A 26,520-nucleotide genomic window follows, 5' to 3' on the forward strand; every position below is an offset into this window, starting at 1 on the left:
ATTTTTAGTATAACTGTGTATTGTGTTTTCTTATGATATTGTGCATATGACACTAAGTGGTACTGTAGGAGCTTCACTCGTCTCCTAGTTCAGCCTAAGCTGCTCTGCTAAGCTACCATTATCTATCAGCCTATGCTGCTAGACACCCTATACACTAATAAGGGATAACTGGGCCTGGTGCAAGGTGCAAGTACCCCTAGGTACTCACTACAAGCCAGTCCAGCCTACTACACCATTGGCTTTGGGATTTTTAATTCCCATTTCCTTGCCTTTTTTGCTGGCTCTTGTTTTAGGTTGTTGAACTTGAGTTCATCCTTTTCCTTGCCCAAACCCTGTTTATTGTATCCTTCTGAGATCTCTTTCTATAAGTACGCCTTTAAATATTTTTCTTATCTTGTCCCTGTTCCTTTACTGTACATTTAAACACAAAGGTCAAATGTCAGGTTCCTTCTTCTAATGGAGCTTGGTGTTTACTTTTCTTCATGTGACTTCAAAGTGAGAGCATCTATAGGAAAGCAAGAGGAATGGAGATTACTCTCCCCATGGAACACACTTGTGCCCCTCCTGTACTCCAGTTTATGAGACTGTAACATAGCCTTTAAAATAGTCCTGCAGGGTTGAGGTGCACATACTTTCTAATGCAACAAATATTTATGTCCGGATTCTCCTATCAAAGCACTGTTGTCTTTAGCTTAATGCGGCTGTCCAGTGACTAATGATCTTTCCTCTTTTCAGTCAGCAACTCAGAATACAAACCCTTTTAATAACAACAAGCATTGGCAAGCCAAAAAGAGTAGGCTACACAACTACACTCAATGAGCAATAGCCTCAGTATGTGCAACACATGCAGTGGGACCGTGCCATAAAAATCTAGACAGCACAGATTATTGCTCTTCAAAAAACTACAAACAGGAGCTTGGAAACAACTAGATTATTTACACTACAGCCTTAAAAAAACTGCCTATGACAAAACAGTTTTTATAATATTTGGTGCACGAGTGTGTTCTCAACAATCAAATAGGTGAACATGTTCCACTGAAACAACGTCCTACCATCAGGTCCAGCTATAGCACTGCTGGTGCAACCCTATGCCACTTCACTCTATGCAAGTGCACTCTACCCTACTCTACTATGCACCACTGCTCTTTTCGCCACTGCCTAGGCCAGAGTTATGCAAAGTCGGTTCTGGAGAGCCGGGTCCATGCCAGATTTTTAGCATATCCACATTTAGAAAAATGTAGAGTTCTGAAACATCTTTTTTCTAAATGTGGATATGCTAAAAACCTGGCATGGACCCGGCTCTCCAGGACCAACTTTGCAGAACCCTGACCTAGGCTGCTCTGCGCCAATCTACTCTATGCCACTACTCCATGCCTCTACTCTCTATCCTGCACCACTCCACTCTACACCAATTTGTTCTATTCTGAAACAATATACTGTTCGACACTGCACTCTATGCCACACTACTCCACTTTGTCCTTCTCCACTTTATGCCACTCTACACCACCACGCTATATGTCACTGCTATATGCCACTGCACTCTACCCAGTACCACTCTACTTTATGCCACTTCACTCTACTCTGAAGCAATCTACTTTATGTCACAGCACTCTATGCCACTTTACCCAAAACCAATTTACTCTACACCACTTTACTTTATGCCACTTCATTCTAGACCACTGTACAACACTGCACACTTTTTTCACTATTAAAGGACCTAGGTCTGTGTTCCTTCATTCATTAGTCTGTCCATACTCCCTTGTCCATACTCCTTGCATCAGAAAGCCTCCCCATAGTTCCAAATAAATAATGGCACCCGTTTGTGTGATTTCTTTTTTTTTAAATAAAAGGACATACAATGTCTTAATAGAAGGTCACGCCATGTAGTTTAATGCCTAGCTGTTAAACCTGACAGCCTTGTGGTGGTCTTCCCCAAGATTTTTGCCTGCCTTCCTCCATTTTTCTGATCTCGTTTTTGCTGGATTTAGGACTCTGCACACTTTACCACTACTGACCAGTGGTAAAGTGCTTGTGCTCTCGCCCCTAATTATAGTAATATTGGTGTATCCACAATTGGCATATTTAATTTACCTATAAGTTCCTCGTAAAGTTGAATTAATGTGCCCAGGGCCTGTAAATTAAATGCTACTACTGCAGCACTGATTGTGCCACCCATGTAAGCAGACCCTTAACCATATTTCAGGCCTGCTATTGCAAGACCTGTGCATGCGGTCTTATTGCCACCTCGACTTGGCATTAAAAACCCTTTGCCAAGCCTAAAACTCCCTTTGTAATCCATATCATCCCTGAAGGCAGGTCCTATGTGACCCACAGGGCAGGGTGCAGTGTATCTAAAAGGCAGAACATGTACTTGTAAGTTTACATGTTCTGGTAGTGAATTACAAGCTACTTACCTTCTGTAATGATATATCTGGTAGAGACATTCTAGTTGCAGATTCCCTACCTTAGAATTTTTTCTTCGAGCAATAAATATCCTTGCGTGTTGGTAGGTGGCATTGGTTGACTCCGCGGGCGTCCCAGTCGTCGTGATGACGTCGGAAGTAGTACATAGATGCCGCCTCAGGGCAGTGACGTCAGCTTCTTTTCACGCCAAAGCACAGAGCCGCAAAGAATACTGAAATTGGTGCACCAGAGCTAAGGCCCTGAATGGGGAAGCCCTGTCCCTAGAAATCAGTTTGCAAGTGGGGAGGATGGGTGGGTCAGTAAGGAATCTGCAACTAGAATATGTCTCTACCAGACGAACGAGTTACTTACCTTCGGTAACGACTTTTCTGGTGGATACATTAGCTACCTGTGGATTCCTCACCTAATGAATACTCCCATTGTGCCAGCACTCGACGGAAATCTTCTTCCTAGCTTCTGCACGTCGACGAGGACGTCACAGTTGCCCACGCGACGCCGTCTGACGTCATACAGGCAATAAGAGGTCCTCGCCGACGTGCCGACGTCAGTACCAACATTTTTTACGTGCCTGAGAATAATAGGCCATTGAGATGAAAGAACAATAGTAATGTTTAATGATATTCCAAACAAACACATCATTCTGAGAATTCAACCTACCATTTTTTTTTTTTTTACAAGTAAATAAATATATGAACTATATATCAACATATAAACATATATACATAATATATACCAATCCTCAAAACCAAGAGGACCACACTCAAGAATTACTTGGTTAGACCAAACAGGCAACGGGGAGGCGGGTGGGACCGTGAGGAATCCACAGGTAGCTAATGTATCCACCAGAAAAGTCGTTACCGAAGGTAAGTAACTCGTTCTTCTGATGGATACAACTACCTGTGGATTCCTCACCTAATGAATAGAGTCCCAAAGCAGTACCGCACTCGGTGGTGGGTGCCTGAATGGTCAAACCAAGAAATCCTGCAGCACTGACCGTGCAAAATGGCTGTCCCTTCTGACCTCAGAGTCCAAGCAGTAATGCTTCGCAAAAGTGTGAAGGGACGACCAAGTTGCGGCCTTGCAGATGTCGACCACAGGAACACCCCTAGCCAAGGCCGAGGAGGCCGACGTAGCTCTGGTGGAATGAGCTCTTATACCATCAGGGGGATCCTTCTTTGCTAAAGAGTAACACATTTTAATGCAAAGAACAACCCACCTGGAGAGTGTTCTCTTGTGGACTGCCTTTCCTCTCCTCTTTCCCACGTATCCGATGAAAAGCTGATCCTCCAGCCTGAAATCCTTTGTCCTGTCTATATAAAAGCTTAACGCCCTCTTCGGGTCCAAGCGGTGTAGTCTCTCTTCTTCCTTTGACGGATGAGGCGGAGGAAAAAACGTGGATAGAGTAATTGTCTGGGCCAAATGAAAGGGTGAAACAACCTTCGGAAGGAAAGCAGCCTTGGTCCTCAACACCACCTTATCCCCATAAAAAGATGTATAAGGGGGTTTTACCGATAGAGCCTGCAACTCACTCACTCTCCTTGCAGATGTAATAGCAACCAGGAAAACTGTTTTAAGAACTAACAATCTTATGGGGCAAGAATGCATAGGCTCAAAAGGGGACCCCATAAGGAAAGTTAGAACCAAGGACAAATCCCATTGAGGCAAAACAAAAGGATTTGGAGGAAATGTATTCATAAGGCCCTTCAAGAATCTAAGTACTATTGGAGATTTAAATAAAGAAGGCTGGTCTGGAAGACAAATAAAGGCTGACAAGGCAGACAAGTAACCCTTAACATTAGCCACTGCACAACCCCTCTGTGCTAAAGACAAAGCAAAAGATAAAACATCTGACAAATGAGCACGTAAGGGATCAATCTGCCTCTCTCCACACCATACCACAAATTTAGACCACCTATTAGCGTAGATAGATTTAGTGGAGTGTCGCCTGGCTGATAAGATAACATCCACTACCTCAGGCGGGAGAGAAAAGGAACTCGGGTTGCCCCGTTCAATCTCCAGGCATGAAGGTGCAGGCTCTGGAGGTTGGGGTGTAAAACTTGCCCCTGCGACTGCGAGAGGAGGTCTGCCCTGAGAGGGAGACGGAGCGGAGGGCACAGTGAGAGTTGGAGAAGGTCGGAATACCACACCCTCCTTGGCCAATCCGGAGCAATTAAGATGACTTGGGCCCAGTCTTGGCGTATTTTCCTCAATACTCGAGGAATCAAGGGTATGGGGGGAAATGCGTAAAGCAACTGGTCGCACCAGGTCATCTGAAACGCACCCCCCAACGCTCCTTGTACCGGATACTGGAGGCTGCAGAATAACAGGCAGTGCGAGTTCTCCCGGGTGGCAAACAGATCTATCCGAGGAAACCCACAAATCTGGAAGATTAGAAGGACTTGATCTGGATGGAGACGCCACAAGTGGTCGGCCGAGAAATGGCGACTGAGACTGTCCGCACGTACGTTCAAGACTCCGGCCAGATGATTTGCTACCAAGCAAATCTGATGGTCCTTTGCCCAGGACCATAGCCGAAGAGCTTCCCTGCAGAGAAGGTACGACCCTACCCCTCCCTGTTTGTTTATATACCACATCGCGGTAGTATTGTCCGTCAGGACCTGAACCGACTAACCGCGAAGGGATGGGAGGAAGGCCTTGAGAGCCAGACGTACAGCCCGTAACTCCAACAGATTCATATGAAACATCTGTTCCACTGGAGACCAAAGCCCTTTGATCTCCAGGTCCCCCAGATGAGCTCCCCACCCTAGAGTGGAAGCATCCGTTATTACCGTGGTCACTGGTGGAGGTTGCGTGAACGGCCTTCCTCGGGAAAGATTGTCGCCCGCAATCCACCACTTCAAATCCGTGGCAGCATCTCTGGAGATCTTTACCGAACCTTCGAGATCCCCTTTGTGTTGAGACCACTGCCTCCGGAGACACCACTGAAGAGCCCTCATGTGCCAGCGAGCATGCGTGACCAACAGTATGCAGGAGGCAAACAGACCGAGCAGACGTAGGACCTTGAGGACTGGAATGACCGCTCCACTTTGAAACATTGGAACCAACGCCTGAATGTCTTGAATCCGCTGAGGCGGAGGAAAGGCTCGATTCAATGTTGTATCCAGTACTGCCCCTATGAACAGGAGGCGCTGAGAGGGCTCTAGGTGAGATTTGGGCACGTTCACCGAAAAGCCCAGGTCGAACAACAACTGGGTTGTCGACTGCATATGATGCAACACGAGCTCCGGGGACTTGGCTTTGATCAACCAGTCGTCCAGGTAAGGGAATACTGCTATCCCCTTCCTTCTGAGCTCTGCCGCAACCACCGACATCACCTTTGTGAAGACTCGAGGTGCTGAAGTAAGACCAAACGGGAGGACCGCAAACTGATAGTGCTGCGACCCTACCACAAACCGGAGATACTTCCTGTGCGACTTGAGTATCGGAATATGAAAGTAAGCATCCTGCAAGTCGACAGACACCATCCAATCTCCATTGTACAACGTCAAAAGCACCTGAGCTAGGGTCAGCATCTTGAACTTTTCCTGTTTGAGGAACCAATTCAAAATCCTCAGGTCCAGGATTGGTCTCAACCGACCATCCTTCTTGGGAATCAGGAAGTACCTCGAGTAACAACCTTGACCCCTTTCCTGCTCTGGAACCAACTCCACCGCACCCTTTGAAAGGAGTACTTGAACCTCCTGTTCTAACAACAGGAGGTGTTCTTCTGAACAATAAGATGGGCGGGCGGGATGGGGGGCGGAAACTCCCAAAAGGGAAGGGTGTAGCCTTTTCTCACAATGCTGGTAATCCAGGAGTCTGATGTGATGACCTCCCACTTGTGGAGAAAATTCAGTAACCTCCCACCCTATAGGAGAGGAGTGAGTGGGAATTGGTGGAAGCCTAAGGCTGCTTCCCCTGCTGCACCCCTCCAGAGGAAGAGGAAGAGGCAGAGTGCTGCTGAGAGGCTCCCCTGGTACGGACCCTACCCCTCCCTCTAAAAGATCTATAGGAGAGAGCAGAGGTAGGCTGCTGGAATTTCCCTCAAAAGGAGGAGGAGGAGGAGGAGCCACGACCAAATCCTCGAAACCTCCTAAAAAATCTGGAGGAGGCAGAAGAAGTGGATTGCATGCCCAGCGACTTGGCCGTGGCCCTGCTCTCCTTGAACCTCTCTAAGGCCGAATCCGCCTTGGCACCAAAGAGCTTGTCCCCATCAAAAGGGAGGTCCAGTAGGGTCGACTGTACATCCGAGGAAAATCCTGAGTTACGAAGCCAAGCCTGCCTCCTCGTAACTACAGCAGTGCCCATTGCTCTAGCCACAGAGTCTGTTGTATCCAACCCAGATTGGATAACCTGAGTTGCAGCTGCCTGAGCGTCCGATACCAGATTCAATAGCCCCTGAGGGACCTCCGTATGCGTAGATGCAATTTCATCCATCAGAGCATAAATGTACTTTCCTAAAATACATGTAGCATTGGTGGACTTTAATGCCATGCTACATGACGAGAACACCTTTTTAGATGCCATGTCCATCTTCTTGGAGTCTCTATCCGAGGGCACAGTTGGAAAAGAGCCAGGAGCAGACCTTGCCGAGCAGGAAGCCTGGACCACCAAGCTTTCAGTGTCTGGTAAGAAAACCAGGGTCAGCCGGTGCAGCCCGATACCTCCTAGCCACAGATCTGTTGACAGCTGAAGAAGACACCGGCTTCTTCCAGACTTCCAAAACAGGTTCCAGCAGCGCCTCATTGAACGGCAAAAGTGGTTCTGCCGATGTAGAGGCCGGGTGCAACACCTCTGTCAACAAATTCTGCTTGGCTTCAGTCACCGGCAAAGGAAGATCCAAGAAGTTAGCTGCCTTCCTGATAACAGCATGAAAAGTGGCCGCCTCTTCTGTATACTCCCCAGGAGATGACAAGTCCCACTCGGGGGAAGTATCTAGGCCACTGGCAGTGTCCAGCCCATGGAGACCCTCATGAGAGTCCTCAATCTCCCCTTCCTCCAGGTTCTGTCTCTGGTACTCCTGTTCTTCAAGGAGGCAGAGAGCAAGCCTCCTCGAGTGCAGCCTCTCCTCAATCCTCGGCGTCGACATGGCATCAGCAGATGTCGAAGAACGACGCCGAGTCTACAGGCGCCATAGGTACCTTTGGCGCTGAACAACGAGTCGGATGGAGAGAAGACTGCTTCGGAGTCGTAGGAGGTCTAGACGGCGCCACTGGTTGAAACATCGAAGCCGCCGGAGCCGAAGTTGTTGGAGTGGAAGCCTCAGGAGCCACCGGAGCCTATTCCGACGCCGAGCCCACGTTCCCCAGGGGAAGAAAGGGCATAAAGGGTGCCGGTCGAAGGGGATCCGGAGCACCCATGTTGAAAGCCAAAGGCCCCGAAGGCCCAGCCGGTCCACCACCTGGAGCCATCTGCAGGAAGATGGAGAACATCGCATTTAAAAATGCAGTATTATCAGCTCCAGGGGCCGGGAAAGCCAGGTACTGGGGTGCCCGGATCGAAGGCGACACCGACCTTGACGTCTGCAACGTCAGAGAAAACATTTGAGGCTGCGGAACCTCAAACACTGAAGGTGGTTGGCCCGATGACCCGGGCGAAGTCGGTGAGGCTGGAGAAGGCAACGGCGTCGACGGATGGGGAGTGACAGTGGGACTGACCTCCCAAGTCTTCCGACGCCGAGTCGATGGTGACCTCGACCGAGACCTCTCTTTACTCGACCGGCGCCGTGATTCTCGACGACGCCGGGAGTCCCGATGACGCTGATGAGACTTCGGTGACGAGGATTTTCGATGGTGTCTCTTTTCCTTCTTTTTCGACTTCGCCAGAAAAAGCTTGGCTTCGCGCTCTTTCAGGGCCTTAGGATTCATATGCTGACAAGAATCGCACTTGCCAACATCATGATCGGAACTAAGACACCACAAACAGTCAGAATGTGGGTCCGTTACCGACATTTTGCCCCCACACTCACGACAGGGCTTGAATCCTGACTTTCTCTGCGACATTGTAATCTCAGAGAAAAAATAGATCCAAAAAACACACTAACTGTCGAACAGCAACAGTAGCTCCCTCGAAGATAACCGTTTCGAATGGCACGGAAAAAAGGGAACTGACGTTGGCGAGGACCTCTTATTGCCTGTATGACGTCAGACGGCGTCACGTGGGCAACTGTGACGTCCTCGTCGACGTGCAAAAGCTAGGAAGAAGATTTCCGTCGAGTGCTGGCGCAATGGGAGTATTCATTAGGTGAGGAATCCACAGGTAGTTGTATCCATCAGAAATATCGTTACCGAAGGTAAGTAACTGTACATCTGATAGAGACTTAGTTGCAGATTCCTTACCTTAGAATAGATACCCAAGCAATGCCATCCTTGGAGGTGGGCTGCAAATCAAGATCATACTAGAAAGTCCTGCAGGACTGAACGAACAAAGTAGCCATCCCGACATCTGACTGTCCAGGCAGTAATGTTTATTAAACGTGTGCAAGGATGCCCACGTAGATGCCTGGCAGATATCCAGGGCAAGAACTACGCGTGGCAACGCTGAGGAAGCAGCAGCAGCAGCATGCCTCAGGGGGTTGCTTCTTTGCCAAACCGTAGCATATCTTGATGCAAAGAAGTACCCATCGAGACATGGTATGTTTTTGCACTGCCTTCCCTTTCCAATCCACATATCCAACAAAGAGTTGGTCGTCCACCCGGGAATCTTTAGTACGATTGAGATAGAACGCCAATGCTCTTTTTGGATCCAGGCGGTGGAGTCTCTCCTCCTCATGAGAAGGATATTGAGGTGTGTAAAAAGTAGGCAAGGTGATGGACTGGCCTACATGAAAAGGAGTAACGACTTTGGGAAGGAAGGAAGCCTTAGTGCGTAGCACCACTTTGTCAAGGTGCACAGACAAAAATGGGGGCTTAAAAGTCTGAAGCACACTCACTTTACGAGCAGAAGTGATGGCAACAAGAAAAACAGTTTTGAAAGTAAGGAGCCGTGAGGGACAATTGTGCATCAGCTCAAAGGGAGTACACATTAAGTAAGTAGGTACAAGATTGAGGTCCCACTGAGGCATGATAAATGGCGTGGGAGAAAACAAATGGGTGAGACCCTTAAGAAAGTGACTAGCAATAGGCGACTTAGAGTGAAGGCTGAAATAGCCGATAAATAACCTTCAAGGGTGCTGAAAGCAGATCCGTGCGGAGGAGTGGGGGGGATTTTTTTTTGGGGGGGGGGGGGGGGGTTAAAGAGAGAATGAACAAAAGAACCTCAGAAAGAGGAGCAGAGAGGGGAATCAACAGATTTGTTGGTACACCATGCCACAAATTTATGCCAATGACAGGAGTATATCGTTTTGGTGGAGAGACGCCTGGCTGCCAAGATAACATCACAGACTTTGGGTGCAAGGTCAAAAGCCGTCAACTGCTGCCGCTCAAACTCCACACATGAAGGCGGAGATTGGACAGGTTTGGGTGGAGAACCATCCCCTGCTGCTGCAACAGAAGATCCTCCTGAAGGGGCTGTCTGAGTGGAGGATTGGTGGCTACGTTCAATAGCTCTGGATACCATGCTCTCCGTGCCCAATCCGGAGCTACCAAGATGACTTGGGCCCGGTCGATCCTGATCTTCTTGAGAACTGTGGACAGTAGTGGTATAAATGGAAAGGCATAAAGGAGGCCGGAGTTCCACTCGAGACGAAAAGTGACTCGGAGCGAGTGCAGCCTTGGAAACTCCAAGGCACAAAACAGCTGACATTGCGCATTCTCTGAGGAGGCAAACAGATCTAACCAAGGCTCTCCACAGTGCTGAAAGAGACCTTGTGCCACCTCCGGATGAAGACGCCATTCGTGATCAGTATGCATAGACCGCTGAGTTTGTCTGCTCTGGAGTTCAGCAAGCCCGCCAGATGTTGAACCACCAGGGTAATGTCCTGATGTGTCAGCCATGTCCAGAGGCAAAGAGCCTCCTGACAAAGGGTCCAGGACCCTACTTCGCCCTATTTGTTGCAGTACCCCATGGCAGTAGTGTTGTCCATGAACACAGGTAATCAATGCTTTCTTCGCAAACCTGATCGCCCGGAGCTCCAGAAGACTGGTATAGAGCCCAGACTTCGCTGGAGACCAGAGGCCTCTGATCTCCGCTTCTTCCATGTGGCCACCCATTCCCAGACGTGACATGTCTGTCACTATGGATAGATGTGGTTGGGGAAGGGAGAGGGATCTTCCGTGGACCCAATGCGGATTCGAAAGCCACCACTGCAGGTCTTTCGCAGTCCCCTCCGAGATCTGGACCATGTCGGAGAGATTTTGCTGATGCTGCGCCCACTAGAAGTTCAAGTCCCACTGCAGAGCCCGCCTATGTCATCTGGCATGTGTCACTAGCAGGAAGCAGGAGGCCATGAGGCCCAGCAGCCTCAGAGTCAGTCTCACCGAAACTCAAGATAGAGGCTGAAAGAATGGAATCATAGCCTGAATATCCTGGACTCGCTTTTTGGGAGGGTAGGCCTGAAACTGCACTGTGTGCAGAACAGCTCTGATGAAAGGGAGCATCTTAGAGGGAGTCAGGTGTGGCTTCGACACGTTTATAGTGAACCCAATCGTGTGCAGGAGGTCTGCCGTAGTCTGAAGGAGGGAGATGATTTTTTGGGGTGAGTCTGCCTTCAACAGCCAGTCATTGAGGTAGGGGAAGACTGAAACCCCCAACCTGCGCAGATGAGCTGCAACCACCTCCATCACTTTCGTGAACATCGAGGGGTGACTGGTAAGGCCAAAGGGGAGCATGATACATTTAAAGTGCTTGTGACCTACCACGAATCGTGGGTGACATCTGTGGGCAGGCAGGATGGGAATATGGAACTAAGGGTCCTGCAAGTCCAACGCTACCATCCAGTCTTCTGGGTCCAAGGCAGACAGGACCTGAGCCAGGGTGAGCATTTTGAATTTCTGAAAGTCTAGGATAGGACGTAAGCCCTTGCCTTTTTTGGGCACCAGAAACTACTGGGAAAAACAACCACGACCTACTTCTGGCACAGGGACCCTATCTATGGCTCCCTTGGTTAAGAGAGCCGCAACTTCCTGGTGGAGAAGTGCCAAATGATCCTCCGGTATACGGCTGACTGATGGAGGCATGGCTGGTGGGACAGATTCGAAGGGGAGGGAGTAGCCCCTACGAACGATCTGCAAAACCCACCTGTCCGTAGTGATGGATTCCCAGTGGGGCAGGTGATAGGGAATCCTACCACCAACTGGACCAGAGTGAGGGTACAGACTAGGAGGGTTTGGCAGCTGCAGCAGGGGTGGACTGGTCAGACCTCTGGTTCCCTGTCTCACGACCACGTGGGATTCCACGTCTCCACCCATACAGCGGCTGAACAGCATGGGTGGCATAGTGGCTGGGAAAGGAACGCAACAGAGAGCCCCTTCCGTGGGCACGAAAGCGGCGAAAGGCGGGCTGTTGGGGACAAGGGGTAGTGGAAAAGCAGAGGGACCGAGCTGTAGCCCAGGAGTCCTTGTACCTCTCCAAAGCCGCATCCACCTTGTCTCCAAAGAGATGGGAGCCATCAAAGGGCATGTTTATAAGAGTCTGTTGGACATCCCCTTAGAAACCAGAAGTACATAACCAGGCGTGGCACCTCAAGGCCACCGTCGCCACAACCGATCTACCTAGAGAGGCAGTCGTGTCCAGCCCACATCTGATAGTGAACTTTGCTGTGTCTCTCCCATTGGTGACAGCGTGGGAGACAATAGCATGGGACTCCTGTGGTATCTGTGGCAGAACTTGTGCAGCCGTATCCTACAGAGAGTGGTTATAATGGCCCAAAAGGCATGCAGTGTTCACTGACTGCAGCGCAAGACTGGACGAAGAAAGCATCTTCTTCCCAAATTATTCCAGCCTTTTTGACTCCCTATCCGGAGGCACGGAAGGGAATCCGCCCGAGGATGAGGATAGCTGGATGCCGAGGCTCTCACGCATCGGGTGTTGAGACAGGAATTTAGGGTCGTTCGGGGTGGCCCGATGACAGCGTGCAATATTCCTGTTCACGGGAGCCCCTGTGTTGTGTCTGGACCAAGAACCCAAAAGGACATTGGTGAGGGCTTCAATGAATGGAAGAAGAGGCTCAGATGTGGCAGCCCCTGGTTGAAGCACCTCTGTCAGGAGATTAGACCTGAACTGAACAGTAGGCAGCTCAAGGCAGAGGACCTCATCCCCCCTACTGACCACCATGGAATAAGTTGCTCCCTCCGTCATAGCCACGGTAGGCGGAGACAGCATGCCAGAATCTGGAGAGGTATCCAGACCACTTACCTCGCCCAACTCCTGTGCCCAGTCCAAGTTCGGGTCATCCTGGTATTCATCAGGGTCCAGGGACCCCTCCAATCCATCCCCGAATGTGAACCCATAAGAATAAGGGTCAGAATCCAACCTGGGGTAAATAGGCCCCATCAAAGAAGGAGGTGGCGTCGGTCGGTGCCGGTTTGACTCCATCATCGGGGTTCAGGGTCGGGTCGATAGTGGGCACCACCACCATCGGAAGCGTCGATAATTCAACAGGCGCCGGGGAAGGTCTCAATGGTACGGCTGGTGCGGATCCGGAGGGGACTTCGGTGGTCGGAGCCACCGAACCCAAAGGCCCCTTGATCGAACCCCTTGGGCCTGAAAGCGCTGTAATGGGTCGGTGTGCTCAAAATTGAAGCACATGGACTCACAAAACTCCTTTAATTGGGCAAGGGTCGCCCCGGCTCCCAGAATCTCGGGGAGGCGCGGAGCGGATCCAGAAGCAGGCTTTAAAGACGGAGGTCTCAAGCGTCGATGCTCCTCCCGTGCTGCATCAGCTGAGCAACGGGGTGAAGACGAATGATGACGGGATCTCTACAACGACTTCTTACCTTGATCCAAAGACTTCGGAGAAGACGAGTGGTGGAGGCTCCGCCACCGGTTTCAAGACCTGGACCTAAACGGAGTTGAGCACCAAGCCGCCATAAGCTTGAGGGAAAGCTCTCTCAAAGCCTTCGGGTGCATGGCCCGGCACTCGGAGCAAGACTTCGGGTTGTGGTCGAGCTCCACACACCACAAACAGACCCGTTTTAGTCACCGACACCATGCGGTGACAGTCCTCACACGGTGTAGGAAAATGCCACTGTTGGCATGGTTAGCCCCCACTTTTTGGCTAGTGTTGATGCCAGCTTTGATTGGAAGTGTGCTGGGACCCTGCTAACCTGGCATCAGTCTTCTTTCCCTAAAACTGTACCTTTTATTTCCACAATTGGCAAAGTCCTGCCACACAGTTAAGTCCCTTGTAAAAGGTACCCTTCATACCAAGGGCCCTGTGGCCAGGGGAGGCCCCTAAGGGCTGAAGCATGTATTATGCCACCTTCAGGGACCCCTCACTCAATACATGCACACTGCTTTGCAGCTTGTGTGTGCTAGTGGGGAGAAAAGACAAAGTCGACACAACACTCTCCTCACCGTGCCATGCCCACAAACCACTGCCTGTGGCATAGGTAAGTCACCCTCTGGCAGGCCTTACAGCCCTAACGCAGGGTGCCCTATACCACAGGTGAAGGCATAGCTGCATGAGCACTATGCCCCTACAGTGTCTAAGTCCATTCTTAGACATTGTAAGTGCAGGGTGGCCATACAGAGAATATGGTCTGGGAGTTTGCCATTACGAACTCCACAGTTCCATAATGGCTACACTGAATACTGGGAAGTTTGGTATCAAACTTCTCATCACAATAAACCCACACTGATGCCAGTGTGGAATTTATTGAAAAATGCACACAGAGGGCAGCTTAGTGCTGCCCCCTGTATGTCCGCCCAACTGCTAGTGCAAGGCTGACCGGTCTGTGCCAGCCTGCCACTTACAGACGAGTTTCTGACCACATGGTTTGAGTGCACTCTGTGGTCAGAAACAGCTTGTCCTGGGTGGAGGTGTTTCACACCTCCCCCTGCAGGAACTGTGACATCTGGCGGTGAGCCTTAAAGTCTCAAGCCTGGTGTTACAGTGCCCCAGATCACTCCAGCTAGGGGAGATGTCCGCTCCCTGGACAAGCCCTCACTTTTGGCAGAAAGTCCAGAGGGATAATGAGAAAAACAAGGAGTCACTTCCTCAGCCAGGACCACCTCTAAGTTGACCAGAGCTGAAGTGACCCCCTTCTTGAGAAATCCTCCATCTTGCTTTGGAGGATTAGGACCAATAGGGATAGGGATATGCCCCCCTCCCCTGAGCCACTGGCTACTGCCCTCTGACCATAACACATTCCTACATTTAGTATTTAGAGGTGACCCTGAACCCAACCCTTCCGATTCCTGGCGACCTCAAGAAAGGAGGAGGACTGCTGAGCTGGAAACCCTGCAGAGAAAAGAAGGAGACACAAACTGACTCGGCACCAGCCTTACTGGCCTGTCTCCTGCTTCGAAAAGCTGCAAGAAAAGAAGCAACGTGTTCTGCAGGACCAGCGACCCCGAAAAGCCTCCAGGGGACTGCCTGCATCACAGAGGACCAAGAAACTCCCATGGACAGAGGACCTGTCCAAAATGAAGACCAAGAAACTAACTTTAAAGGGACTCTCACCTCACTCCAGAAGTGTGAGTCCAACTACTCTGCACCAGACGCCCCCGGCCCGTGTTCAGAGAATTCCACTAACCAGAGAGGACCCCCAGGCGACTCCGATGACGTGTCCACCCTAGGCTGACCTCTCTGCACCCAACACGACGCCGCCTGCAGAGGGAATCCCAAGGCCATCCTTGACCACAACTGCCCGGGACAAAGACATCCGTCGCCTGGAGAAACCCTGCACCAGCAGCCCCCAGACCCGAAAGAAACCGACCACTGGTGCAGCAACAACCAGCAGGGAGACCTCACCCTTGCCCAGTCAGTGGCTTTCCTGAGAGGCCCCCCGTGCCCTTCCTGCAGTGCCTAAGTGACCCCCCCGGTACCTCCATAGAGTTCTATTGAGAACCCGATGCACTGTTTGCACACCGCACCTGGTCGTTCCGTGACACTGAGGGTGTGGTTTTTGTGCCTACTTGGGGCCCCTCCAGTACTCCTCCATACCCCATTGGTCTGTCCTCCGACAACGTGGGTACTTACCTGCTAGCAGACTGGAACCGGAGTACCCCCTGTATCCTTAGGGGCCCACGTTATTTTGGCTCCAGTTTGACCTCTGCACTAGACCAGCCCTGTGTTGGCTGGTGCACAGAGTCCAAGGGTTCCCCTTAGAGGTTGATAGTGGCAAAATTAGATAATACTAATGCTCTATTTTGTGGTAGTGTGGTTGAGCAGTAGGCTTATCAGAGGGTAGTGTTAAGCATTTGTTGTACACACACAGGCGATAAATGAGAACGCACACTTCAAAGACTTAACTCCAGGCCAATAGGTTTTTATATAGAAAAATATCTTTCAATTTATTTTGAAAACCACAAGATTCAAATTTGAGGTAAGTACATAAAATACAAGGTACTTCACACAGGTAAGTATAGAACTTTGATTTAGAACAGTAGTACACACAGTTTTGGTTAAAATGGCAAATAGCTATTTTAAAAGTCGACAGTGCAAAAATCAACAGTTCCTGGGGAGTTAAGTAATAGTTAGTTTTTCAGTTAAGTAAAGCACTTACAGTCAGTCCCCTGGGGGTTCAAGGCAACCCCAAAGCCACAGCACCAGCAACACAGAGCTGGTCAGGTGCAGAGGTCAAAGAAGGGCCCAAAACACATAGGCGCCTATTGAGAACAGGGGTGTTCCGGTTCCAGTCTGCCAGCAGGTAAGTACCTGTGTCCTCGGGGAGCAGACCAGGGGGGTTTTGTAGAGCACTGGGGGGGGACACAAACAGGCACACAAAACACACCCTCAGCAGCCCAGGGGCGGCCGGATGCAGTGTGCAAAGTAGGCATCAGATTTGTTATTGAAAGCAATGGAGGGACTAAGGGGTCACTTAGGCGATGCAGGCAGGGCACAGGGGGGCTTCTCGGGCCAGCCACCGGCTGGGGCTAGGAAGAGGGCCACCTGCTGGTCACTCCTGCACTGGAAGGTGGTTCCTCTCGGTCCTGGGGGCTGCAGGTGCAGTGCTTGGTCCAGGCGTCTGGTTCCTTGTTACCAGGAAGTTGCGGTCGGGGGAGCCTCTGGATCCTCTCTGCAGGCGTCGTTGTGGGGGTGCAGGGGGGTCGACTCAGGTTACTCACGTCATCGCAGTCAACTGGGAGTCCTCTCTGCAGTGTTTGTTCTCTGGAGCTCGAGCCGGGGACATCGGGTGCAGAGTGAGTAGTGGGAAGGGAGAGTTCTTTCAAAGTTGCAAAAATGTTGCAGTTGGTGTACAGTGCCACTGTTCTCGGAAGTTTCTTGATCCATCGGGTTCAGGGCAGTCCTGAAAGGTTGCTGGTCCCTGTCGGATGCGTCGCTGTGCAGGTTCTTTGAGTCGGGAGACAGGCTGGTAGGGCTGGGGCCAAGTCAGCTGTCGTGTCTGTCGTCTCTGCGGGGCTTTCAGGTCAGCAGTCCTCCTTTGTGTAGGTTGCTGGAATCTTATTTCCTGGGTTCAGGGTCACCCCTAAATACTAAATTTAGGGGTGTGTTTAGGCCACGGGGGGCAGTAGCCAATGGCTACTGTCCTTGAGGGTGGCTACACCCTCCTTGTGTCTCCTCCCTGAGGGGAGGGGGCACATCCCTATTTCTATAGGGGGAATCCTCCAAAACCAAGATGGAGGATTTTTAAAGGCAGGGGTCACCTCAGCTCAGGGCACCTTACAGGCTGGCCTGACTGGTAGGCGACTCCTCCCTGTTTTCTCATCCTCTCCTGCCTTGCCGCCACTAGCTGGGATGCCCTGGGGTGCTGTAACAAAAGGCATCAGGTGTTACAGTTCCTGCAGGGGGAGGTGAGAAGCACCTCCACCCAGTACAGGCTTTGCTCCTGGCCACAGAGTGACAAAGGCACTCACCCCCATGTGGCCAGAAACTCGTCTGGTTGTGGCAGGCTGGCAGAAACTGGTCAGCCTAGCAATAGGAGTCGGACTGGTATTCAGGGGGCATCTCTAAGATGCCCTCTGGGTGTATTTTAAAATAAATCCCACACTGGCATCAGTGTGCATTTATTGTGCTGAGAAGTTTGATACCAAACTTCCCAGATTTCAGTGTAGCCATTATGGAACTGTGGAGTTTGTGTTTGACAAACTCCCAGACCATATACTCTTATGGCTACCCTGCACTTACTATGTCTAAGGTTTTGCTTAGACACTGTAGGGGCACGGTGTGCTCATGCACATATGCCCTCACCTGTGGTATAGTGCACCCTGCCTTTGGGCTGTAAGGCCTGCTAGAGGGGTGACTTACCTATGCCACAGGCAGTGTGAGGTTGGCATGGCACTCCGAAGGAAGTGCCATGTAGACCTAGTCTTTGTCTCCCCACCAGCACACACAAGCTCTGAGGCAGTGTGCATGTGCTGAGTGAGGGGTCCCCAGGGTGGCATAATACATGCTGCAGCCCTTAGAGACCTTCCCCGGCAACAGGGCCCTTGGTACCAGGGGTACCATTTACAAGGGACTTATCTGTGTGCCAGGGCTGTACCAAATAAAGGTACAGTTTAGGGAAAGAACACTGGTGCTGGGGCCTGGTTAGCAGAGTCCCAGCACACTTTCAATAATAGCTGGCATCAACAAAAGGCAAAAAGTCAATGGGTAACCATGCCAATGTAGGCATTTCCTTACAATTGACCTCTATATGTTCCTCCAAATCCACCTTGTTGGTACTGGGTTTGATGTGGTTGCTTTGTTTGTGAGGAAGAAGCCTCTGAGGATTGTGCTTTAAAACCTCCTCGAAACTGTGGTCTGCAAAATGAACCTCTATATGGTGTGGTATACAAAGCGCCCATTGCTTTCGCAGTATCTGAGTCCTTTCTCAGTTTTTCAACTGTAGTGTCCACTTCTGGGCCAAAGAGGTGTTTCTTATCAAAAGGCATGTTAAGTACAGCCTGTTGAATTTCTGGTTTAAAACCAGAGGAACGTAGCCATGCATGTCTTGTGATTGTGATGGCCATGTTTACGCTCCTTGCAGCTTTATCAGCAGCATCAAGGGCAGATCTTATTTGATTGTTACTAATGGCTTGCCCTTCCCTCTACCACTTGTTGTACCCTCTCTTGGTGTTCTTTTGGGAGATGTTGTATAATATCCTGCATTTCATCCCAATGGGCCCTATCATAGCGGGCTAGCAGTGCTTGAGAATTGTTAATTCTCCATTGATTTGCTGCCTGTGAAGAAACGCTTTTCCCCGCTGCGTCAAATTTTCTGCTCTCTTTATCAGGAGGAGGTGCATCTCCTGAAGACTGGCTATTTGCCCTCTTTCGTGCTGCACTGACTACCACTGAATCTGGAGGCACCTGATGAGTAATATTATCTGGGACAGAGGGTACAGGCTTATATTTTTTCTCTATTCTAGGTGTGATAATCCTCGATTTTACAGGCTCTCTAAAAATTTGGTCTGCATGTTTTACCATACCTGGTAACACTGGGAGGCACTGATACTTGGACTGTGTTGAAGATAGTGTGTTAAATAAAAAAATCTTCTTCCAATGGCTCTGTATGCATTGTTACCCCATGGTAAGCTGCAGCCCTGGATATGACCTGGTTGTTTGCAGTGCTATCTTCAGGTGGAGATGGTTTCGATGGGTAAGAATCTGGGTCATTATCTGGGATGGGATCCTTGTCATAAAGATCCCATGTGTCTGCTATATCTTCTTGTGAGGAAAATGAGTGTGTTGGAGAAGGCATTGGTAGAGAGCTGGTGTGAGGTGAGAGAGAATTGTGGAGAATGAGGAGAAGTATGAAGAGGTATTGGCTTCTCCTTTTGTTTTTGCACCTTTGCTGGTGGCTGTACAGTGTCCAGTTCCTCTGGGAAAGCCAGCTTCCTTTTTGTTATAAAAGGAGGTGCAGTAAAAATCCTTCCTTTGTCTTTATGGATGTGTATCCTGGATTGTCTCACATCCATAATTTGTAAAATGGGCTCCATGTCCGACTCTTCCTCAGAGGTTTTATTGGTTTCTCTCAAATTTGTTAAAGTCCTTGTTCCTCTGTATATGAGATTTTATTCGGTTCCTATGTTTGTTGTTTTTTCGATACCGAAAATGTTGTGGAAGGTCTTGGCTCCAAAGCAGAATTTTCGACTCCGAAGCTTTTTTTTTTTTTTTTTACTAGAGTCCGAAATGGAGCCTTTGATAGTTTTAATTGGCTCTGAAGTCGACTGAGGAGTGGCCTTTTTCGTCACCGATCCCGACGGACAGTCGCCGACAGTCTTTCTTCAGGCCGAACCATGGCCTTCCGGCAGTGGTGTACCCAAGGCCTTAGAATGTTTTTTGTCGAGGGGTGTAGGGACAGACATACTCACATGCTGGCTAGCTGTGATGGGTCTGTCGTCCTCAGATTCCTGTTCTGAGTCTGTGTCTCAGATGGAGACTGCTGTCTGCGCCTGCCCTTCTTCAGCGACGTTGAGATGTTCACTGCTTTCGACGCCATTTCCAGTCTTGGCCTCTGCGATTTCAGAGTGTTTTTTAACAAAACAATCTACAGGCCTCACAGTTTTCCTCCCGATGGTCTGGAGAAAGACACAAGTTACAAACCAAGTGCTGGTCTGTATAGGGATACTTCGCGCGGCACCGAGGGCAGATTCGAAATGGAGACCGATCCATCAGCCTTTCCAGGCGGTAGGCCCGAGTTGGGAGCATGCGCCCGCAGGGCAAAACAAAAATAAGTTTCCGATGGTACTACTGGTTCGATGCTAGATGGAGAACGCGAAACAATACTGACGAAAAGGAAGGTTTTCTAAGGTTTTCCAAATCAAAATCTCGGAGCGAGAGGAAACACGTCTGAACCCGACGGCGGAAAGAAAACAATCTAACAATGGAGTCGATGCCCATGTGCAATGGAACCGAGAGGAGTCACCACTTGATCCCGTGACTCCGAAAAGACTTCTTTGAAGAAAAATAACTTGTAACACTCTGAGCCCAACACTAGATGTAGGAAGGATATGCATAGCATGTGTATCTGCAGTTACACATGCCACCGAACATATATATATATATATCCACACATACAAAAATGCACATACATAAATGCACACACCACTCTTCATACCTACATGAGTGTGTGAGGGATTAGCTATAGGCGTGACCATGCAGGCCTTTATTTTGCGGTTACGGCTAGCAGTTAACTGGATGTATGTGGAAATTCCTATATTCCCTAGGCCCATACATATTTATTTAGGCTAAAGTAAAATCTGGTTATTTTTTTCCTGTACTCTTTTAAAATTCTCTATAGTTGTATTGTGTAGTTAGAGGCCCCTGATTTCATTGTTCCCCAACCACTAGCTTGTTGTTTAGATAACCAAAGACTGACTGTAGTTTTGGTGATGTAAAGGGCTAAACCCTAATGCTTTGAGCAGATACGGCTTAAGAGTTACTGGGTGCTTGGTTGTTTATGTATGAGTGCATGTAATTTTTCTGTGATGTTTGCTTTTGGCAGCAACCATAAGCTATGTGCATGCTGCTGACGCACCGTAGTCAGTCCTTACCTTTTCATGTTTTGGTTTTGCTGTAACGTGGAAAGTATTACTTAGATTATGTTATCTATACATGTGCTTATGCATAAATCCCCCTTAGAAGCTGTGCTTCACCTTATATGAACCATGTGTTTATATAGTAAGCTGGTGTTGGTTTAGTTTGTACACATAAATATACAAATCGCCAGTAGGTAGTTCTAGTTAGGACCTAGTTTGCATAGAAAAAGTTTTTTTTTTGATTTGGCTATATCTTTGATGAACTCTTCACGAAATTTTCCCCCCAAAAAGTGTCAAACTGGGTCTTGCTGTGCATGAAAAATGTCAGGGTGATCCGTCAAGTGGGGGCCGGGAAAAAGACGGATAAAAAAAGTGCATTTCCCAAGGTAATTCCCATACAGTTTTAGGACACGTCTGCAGGCCAAACTGCTAGACGGACTTACAACAAATTTCACAGAAAGGTAGCTTTTGGTCTGAAGAGCACGCTTTTTGATGTAAATCCGTTCAGTAGTTTTGAAGAAAATAAAAGAAATGCAAATTTGTATATTTGGGCGGAGCCTGAGGTCAGATCTCATGGCGAGATCTGATTGGCTGTCAGCCCTTCAAGCAGGAAGGGCTGGCAGCCATCTTGGGATCAATATACGTGATAGCACCACATTGAAATGCACTGTAGTGAATGGCAGGTTTTGAGGGTCAAAAAAAGGAGAACGTATTAAGGGTGATAATTTTTTTAAATAATATAAATCATTTGTTGATGGAACCATATTAATTTTAGGAATTGTGGCGAGTTCTAAGGTGATTTTACCCTGCTAGGATTTCATGAGTCACGTTTGAGAGAAAACTGTTTTCTCATTATTTTCCCACAGTGGTGATGGAAGGTGCTCAAGAAGCTAAAATGAGAGCATATTTTCTGTAAATTCACACTAACTTTCTCAGCCATGAGAATTAAGTCTGACATTCTCAGTAAAACATGTTCCTCCAACAGGAGCAGCCTGTCAGTTGATTCCCCTGTGTTCTAAAGAACCAATAGAGCGCTAACAGCCTTACTTATGACAAAGGTGTGGCATACCTGAAGCCATCTTGATTGAATCAATCTGGTGGAACTTAAAACATTTAAATTAGAAAGAAACAAAATGAGTGGGTTCATCTTGTCATAGAAATTATGGTTAGTGCTGTAGAAAGAAAAATTAGGACACGTTTTAAATGAGTTCTCAAATATCTTTCTCCTCTATTTCATTAAAAAATTCTGACATGAAGACTAAAACATACACTTTCAACACCAGCATCAGACTGCCAGTTAACACCCTGGTGATCAGCAGCTTACAGTGTTCTAATGAGCAACTAGAGTGCTAACATTCTGAATTTATGCCAAAATGTGGCATATTTGAAAGCCATCTTGATGGAATCAAAGTGGAAAACGGAAAGCATTTTCTACTGAGTATACTCCAGTGAATAGGGAAATCAAAAAACCTCATGACAAACAAGTCTCCCAAGATGGTCCCCAGAGAAAAAGAGCCAAAATGTAGCACACATCACCTAAATGCAGCCGAAATATAGACCAATAACATGTGTGCTAAACACTTTTAGTTTTTTTGTAGTTTTATATCACGCAGACTTGATCCAAAAGTATTGGAGTACTTTACATGAGAATCAGGTACATTACACAAGGACACATTCATTTTGGTACATAAAGATTGCAAATAATTTAAAAGTGCTCTGTCGCTATTTGAGAACTCAGAAAATATAGATAACTAACCATAATTTCTATGGGAATAAGACCCTCATTTTTTTAATTTCTAAAGGAAATGCATTAGATATTACAGTTTTGACTACATCTAGATGACATTTGGCGTGCCACTCTTTTGTAATAAATACAGAATGTTAACAATCTAGCGTTCATTAGAATATTGTGCGGAGGCGGAGGTCAGGGGCACGGACTCAGATAACTGAGGGCAGGGAGGAGGGTGCAGATGCAGCAAGTTGACTACACTGGCCAGACAGGAGGGGCAGTGGCAGTACAACGAAACAAGGAGGGCAGGGGAAACAGGGGGTTGGGCGCACAACAAATTAACCATGCTGGGCAGGCAGGAGAGGCAATGGAAATATAACAGACCACTGAAGACAGAAAAAAGTGGCAGTACAACCATAAATGCCAAAAGATCCGATTCAGGCAGGAGATTTCTGGTGTTTTTAAGCCCAAAAGGGCTTTATTTTAGCTGCCTCCTGCCTAAAATCTCTTTTTCAATGTAAATCAATGGGGAAAATAATTCCCCAGGTATTTGTTTTCCCCAAATCTCCCTCTTAATAAGTTCAAAATATTGGTAGGTATGGTACATTAGATCACGGAGGGCAGGATGAATGGGGGAGGGACATGGACTCAATTAACAGAGGGCAGGAGGGAGACGGGTAGGGTACAAAACTGACTATAGAGGGCAAGCGTCCGGGGTTGCAGCAGCAAAACACCGTACAGGACAAGTGGAATGGCAGTGCAGCACAACGGACCATGGAAAGTGACAGGAAGGGGACCAGGCCATGTGCATTGACAGCAGAGAGCAGAGGGGAAAGAGGCAAGGGCAGCAAGCTGATCATACTGGACAGACAGGAGGGACAGTTGCAGCATAACGGACCATGAAGGCAAGAGGGAGGGGGCATTGGCAGCACACTGGACAATGCAGAGCAGGACGGAGGGGGCTGATGCATGGACTCCAACAACAGAGGTTAAGGAGGAGGTGGATGGGGCAAGTAAGCTAACTGTTTAGGGCAGGCAGGAAGGGCAGTGGCAGAACAACGGCCACACAAGGCTGTATTGAGGGTACAGGGGCATGGACAATGGATGGAAAAAGTAGGAGATGGGAGCAACAGGCATGTGAGGGGGCAGCATAAAGACATGCCAGTCCCTGCGTCCACCACCACCCTCCCCTCTGTGCATTGCAATGTGCCTCTTACTTAACGTTAAAACACACTAGAAATTCACTGAAAATACCAAAGGTTCCAGGGATGTGTATAGTTAGGAAATATAATTGAAAAAAATCTTAGAAATTCACCAAAAAAAACCACAAAGGTGACAGGAACGTTATTGTTGGGATTAGATTTTACATGCAGAAAACCATAGAAATTCAGCAGTTACAGTTAGAGTTATTTCAAGTAACTATAGCTCATGCCCTAAGGTAACTATAAATTGCTTTGCACTGCTAATTACCCCAGCTATTACATGACTCATGACACCTTCTTTGACATCATTAATATCACTAACATTTGCAGTAAAATTATTGATCAGAAAACTGTGTGGCGAGGATGTGAACTATAGTTATCTTATGTTTTCTTTCCCTTTCTCAATAAACATTAACATTGAAAAGAACTGTAAAAAAAACAAAAACTTGAAGCGTTACAAGTCCAACACTAGATAGGTGGCATGTGCATGGTATCTACTGCTATACATACTGCAAAACGAGTCAAATTCATTCTTATTACAAAAATCCAAGGAAAAAAAGCAAAAAGCAGTCTTTTTTTAGAGCAAAGAAAAACAGCATATGCTCAGTCTTTACTTTAATGCAACATAGCAGCAGACAAGGTGATTATTACCTGTAGTTTATCCTCGTGGTTTGTGTGAGTATTTGAGAGGTGCCTGAACTCTTGAGTCAGACGGAAGCAGTGCTTCACATGTTCTGGTGAGACAAAATCTTCCGCAACCTTGATGCAGCTGTAAAGGTTGTGAACCTACAATCAAAAATAAATTATTTCAAGACAGGATCATTATGAACTTTAACAATGCAGACAAAAGTTCCTTCAATATTGGAACCTATTTTTGTTTCTTTTTACAATAGTGTCAGTGCTGTAACATCATTTAACTGCTATGAAGGAATTGGGCTCTTTATTATGTCTTTCCACAGCTCAACTTCAGGAGCATGGTATCGATTTTAGATATTGGAAAAATTATGAGCTAGTCAGTAGTAAACTTTACTGATTATCAATAAGGTTCTATGCATTCCTAGCCCTGAGAATGATGTGCTTACTCCTTGTGGCTTGGTAACAATGCTTAAAGCCAGAGGACTGCACAAGTCTTTATTACATTCCTGGTTCGTGAACAGTTTATGTCCCAAGTGTTTCTCAATCATCCATGATATGCCGCCTGGAGGTAATATCATTTCAGAGACTGAGGTGGGCGTAAAGCAAGGGTCTATGCTATCTGAAGACAGGCTTGGTAATAACAGCACTTGAAATAATAAAGCTAAACAGCTCCACCTTACTGTTGAGTCCAAGTCTATACCATTTACTCTTGGAGACAAAAAAGTAGAAGACTCTGGGTGGACAGCAAAAGCTAAGGGCTCTCCAGTATTTCCATGTGTGTAATAATAACAAGTGCAAAGAGGACTCAGAACTTTAAATACGATCCTGATAAGCCAGTCTTGCACCCCCTCAAAAAGATACAACCCTGAGCAGCACAATTTTTTCAATGTTTGATGCCGTCCAAGGTTCAAAGACAAGACGGGCTATAGGGCCCTAACCGTGGTTTTCGAGATTGTTTGCTACTGATGCCCTGAAGTTCATCCTCTGAACTGGGCCACGTACACCTCTGTTAGTACTCTACTATCAGGGCAGTGAGAGCAAGCAATCACAGATTTCTCAGGGAGTTGTGTGTGTGGTGACAGGGGGCACAGGTCAGAGCTCAACAATTAGCTAAAAGACTCAACTTTAATGTCCAGTCCAACGCCTGTCTTTTGGAAAAAGAACGTTTTCTAATTACATAGCTGTAGGAAGCTGGCTCTGTATATATTATATCAAAATGAGATATAGTGTGCACAGAGTCCAGGGATTCCCCAAGAGGCTTGACAGAGGCAATAATAGATAATACTAATGCTCTATTTGTGGTAGTGTGGTCAAGCAGTTAGGCTTATCAGAGGGTAGTGTTAAGCATTTGTTGTACACACACACACACAAGCAATAAGTGAAAACACACACTCAAAGACTTAACTCCAGGCCAATAGGTTTTTATATAGAAAAAATATTCTTTTGTTAATTTATTTACCATTATTAGAACCACAAGATTCAGATTGCAGGTAAGTACATTAAATGTAAGGTACTTTGCACAGGTATAGTTAGAACTTTGAACCAAAACAGGAATGTACACAGTTTTTGATAAAATTGCAATAAGCTATTTTAAAAGTGGACACTGAAAAATTCAAGAGTTCCTGGGAGAGGTAAGTACAGGTTAGTTAATACGGTAAGTTAAGCACTTACAAGTTCAGTCTCCGGGGCATAGGTAGCCCATCGTTGGGGGTTCAAGTCAACCCTAAACACCCAGCACCAGCAACACAGGGCCCAGTCAGGTGCAGAGGTCAAAGAGGAGCCAAAATAACATGGGCGCCTATGGAGATAGGGGGGTGCTCCAGTTCCGGTCTGCTGGCAGGTAAGTACCAGTGTCCTTGGATGGCAGACCGGGGGGTGGGGGTTTAGTAGAGCACAGGGGGGCGACTAGGGGGCCAAGTAGGGACACAAAACACACCCTAGCGGCACAGGGGCAGCAGGGTGCAGTGGGCAAACAGGGTGTCTGGTTTGCAATAGGACTCAATG

The 26,520-nt window shown here is 47.9% G+C and overlaps 1 protein-coding gene across 2 annotated transcripts in view; it reads right to left on the reverse strand.

The window, feature by feature from the left end:
- The window catches only part of KDM3B (lysine demethylase 3B), an 892,876-nt gene that overhangs the window by 6,561 nt on the left and 859,795 nt on the right, over window positions 1–26,520 (reverse strand). For both annotated transcript variants that reach the window (XM_069244431.1, XM_069244432.1), the window contains exon 23: window positions 24,532–24,666. In XM_069244431.1, coding sequence (XP_069100532.1) covers window positions 24,532–24,666 — 135 coding nt within the window. The remainder of the gene's footprint in view (window positions 1–24,531; window positions 24,667–26,520) is intronic.

This window comes from Pleurodeles waltl, chromosome 7 (assembly GCF_031143425.1).
Source record: "Pleurodeles waltl isolate 20211129_DDA chromosome 7, aPleWal1.hap1.20221129, whole genome shotgun sequence".
NCBI lineage: Eukaryota > Metazoa > Chordata > Amphibia > Caudata > Salamandridae > Pleurodeles > Pleurodeles waltl.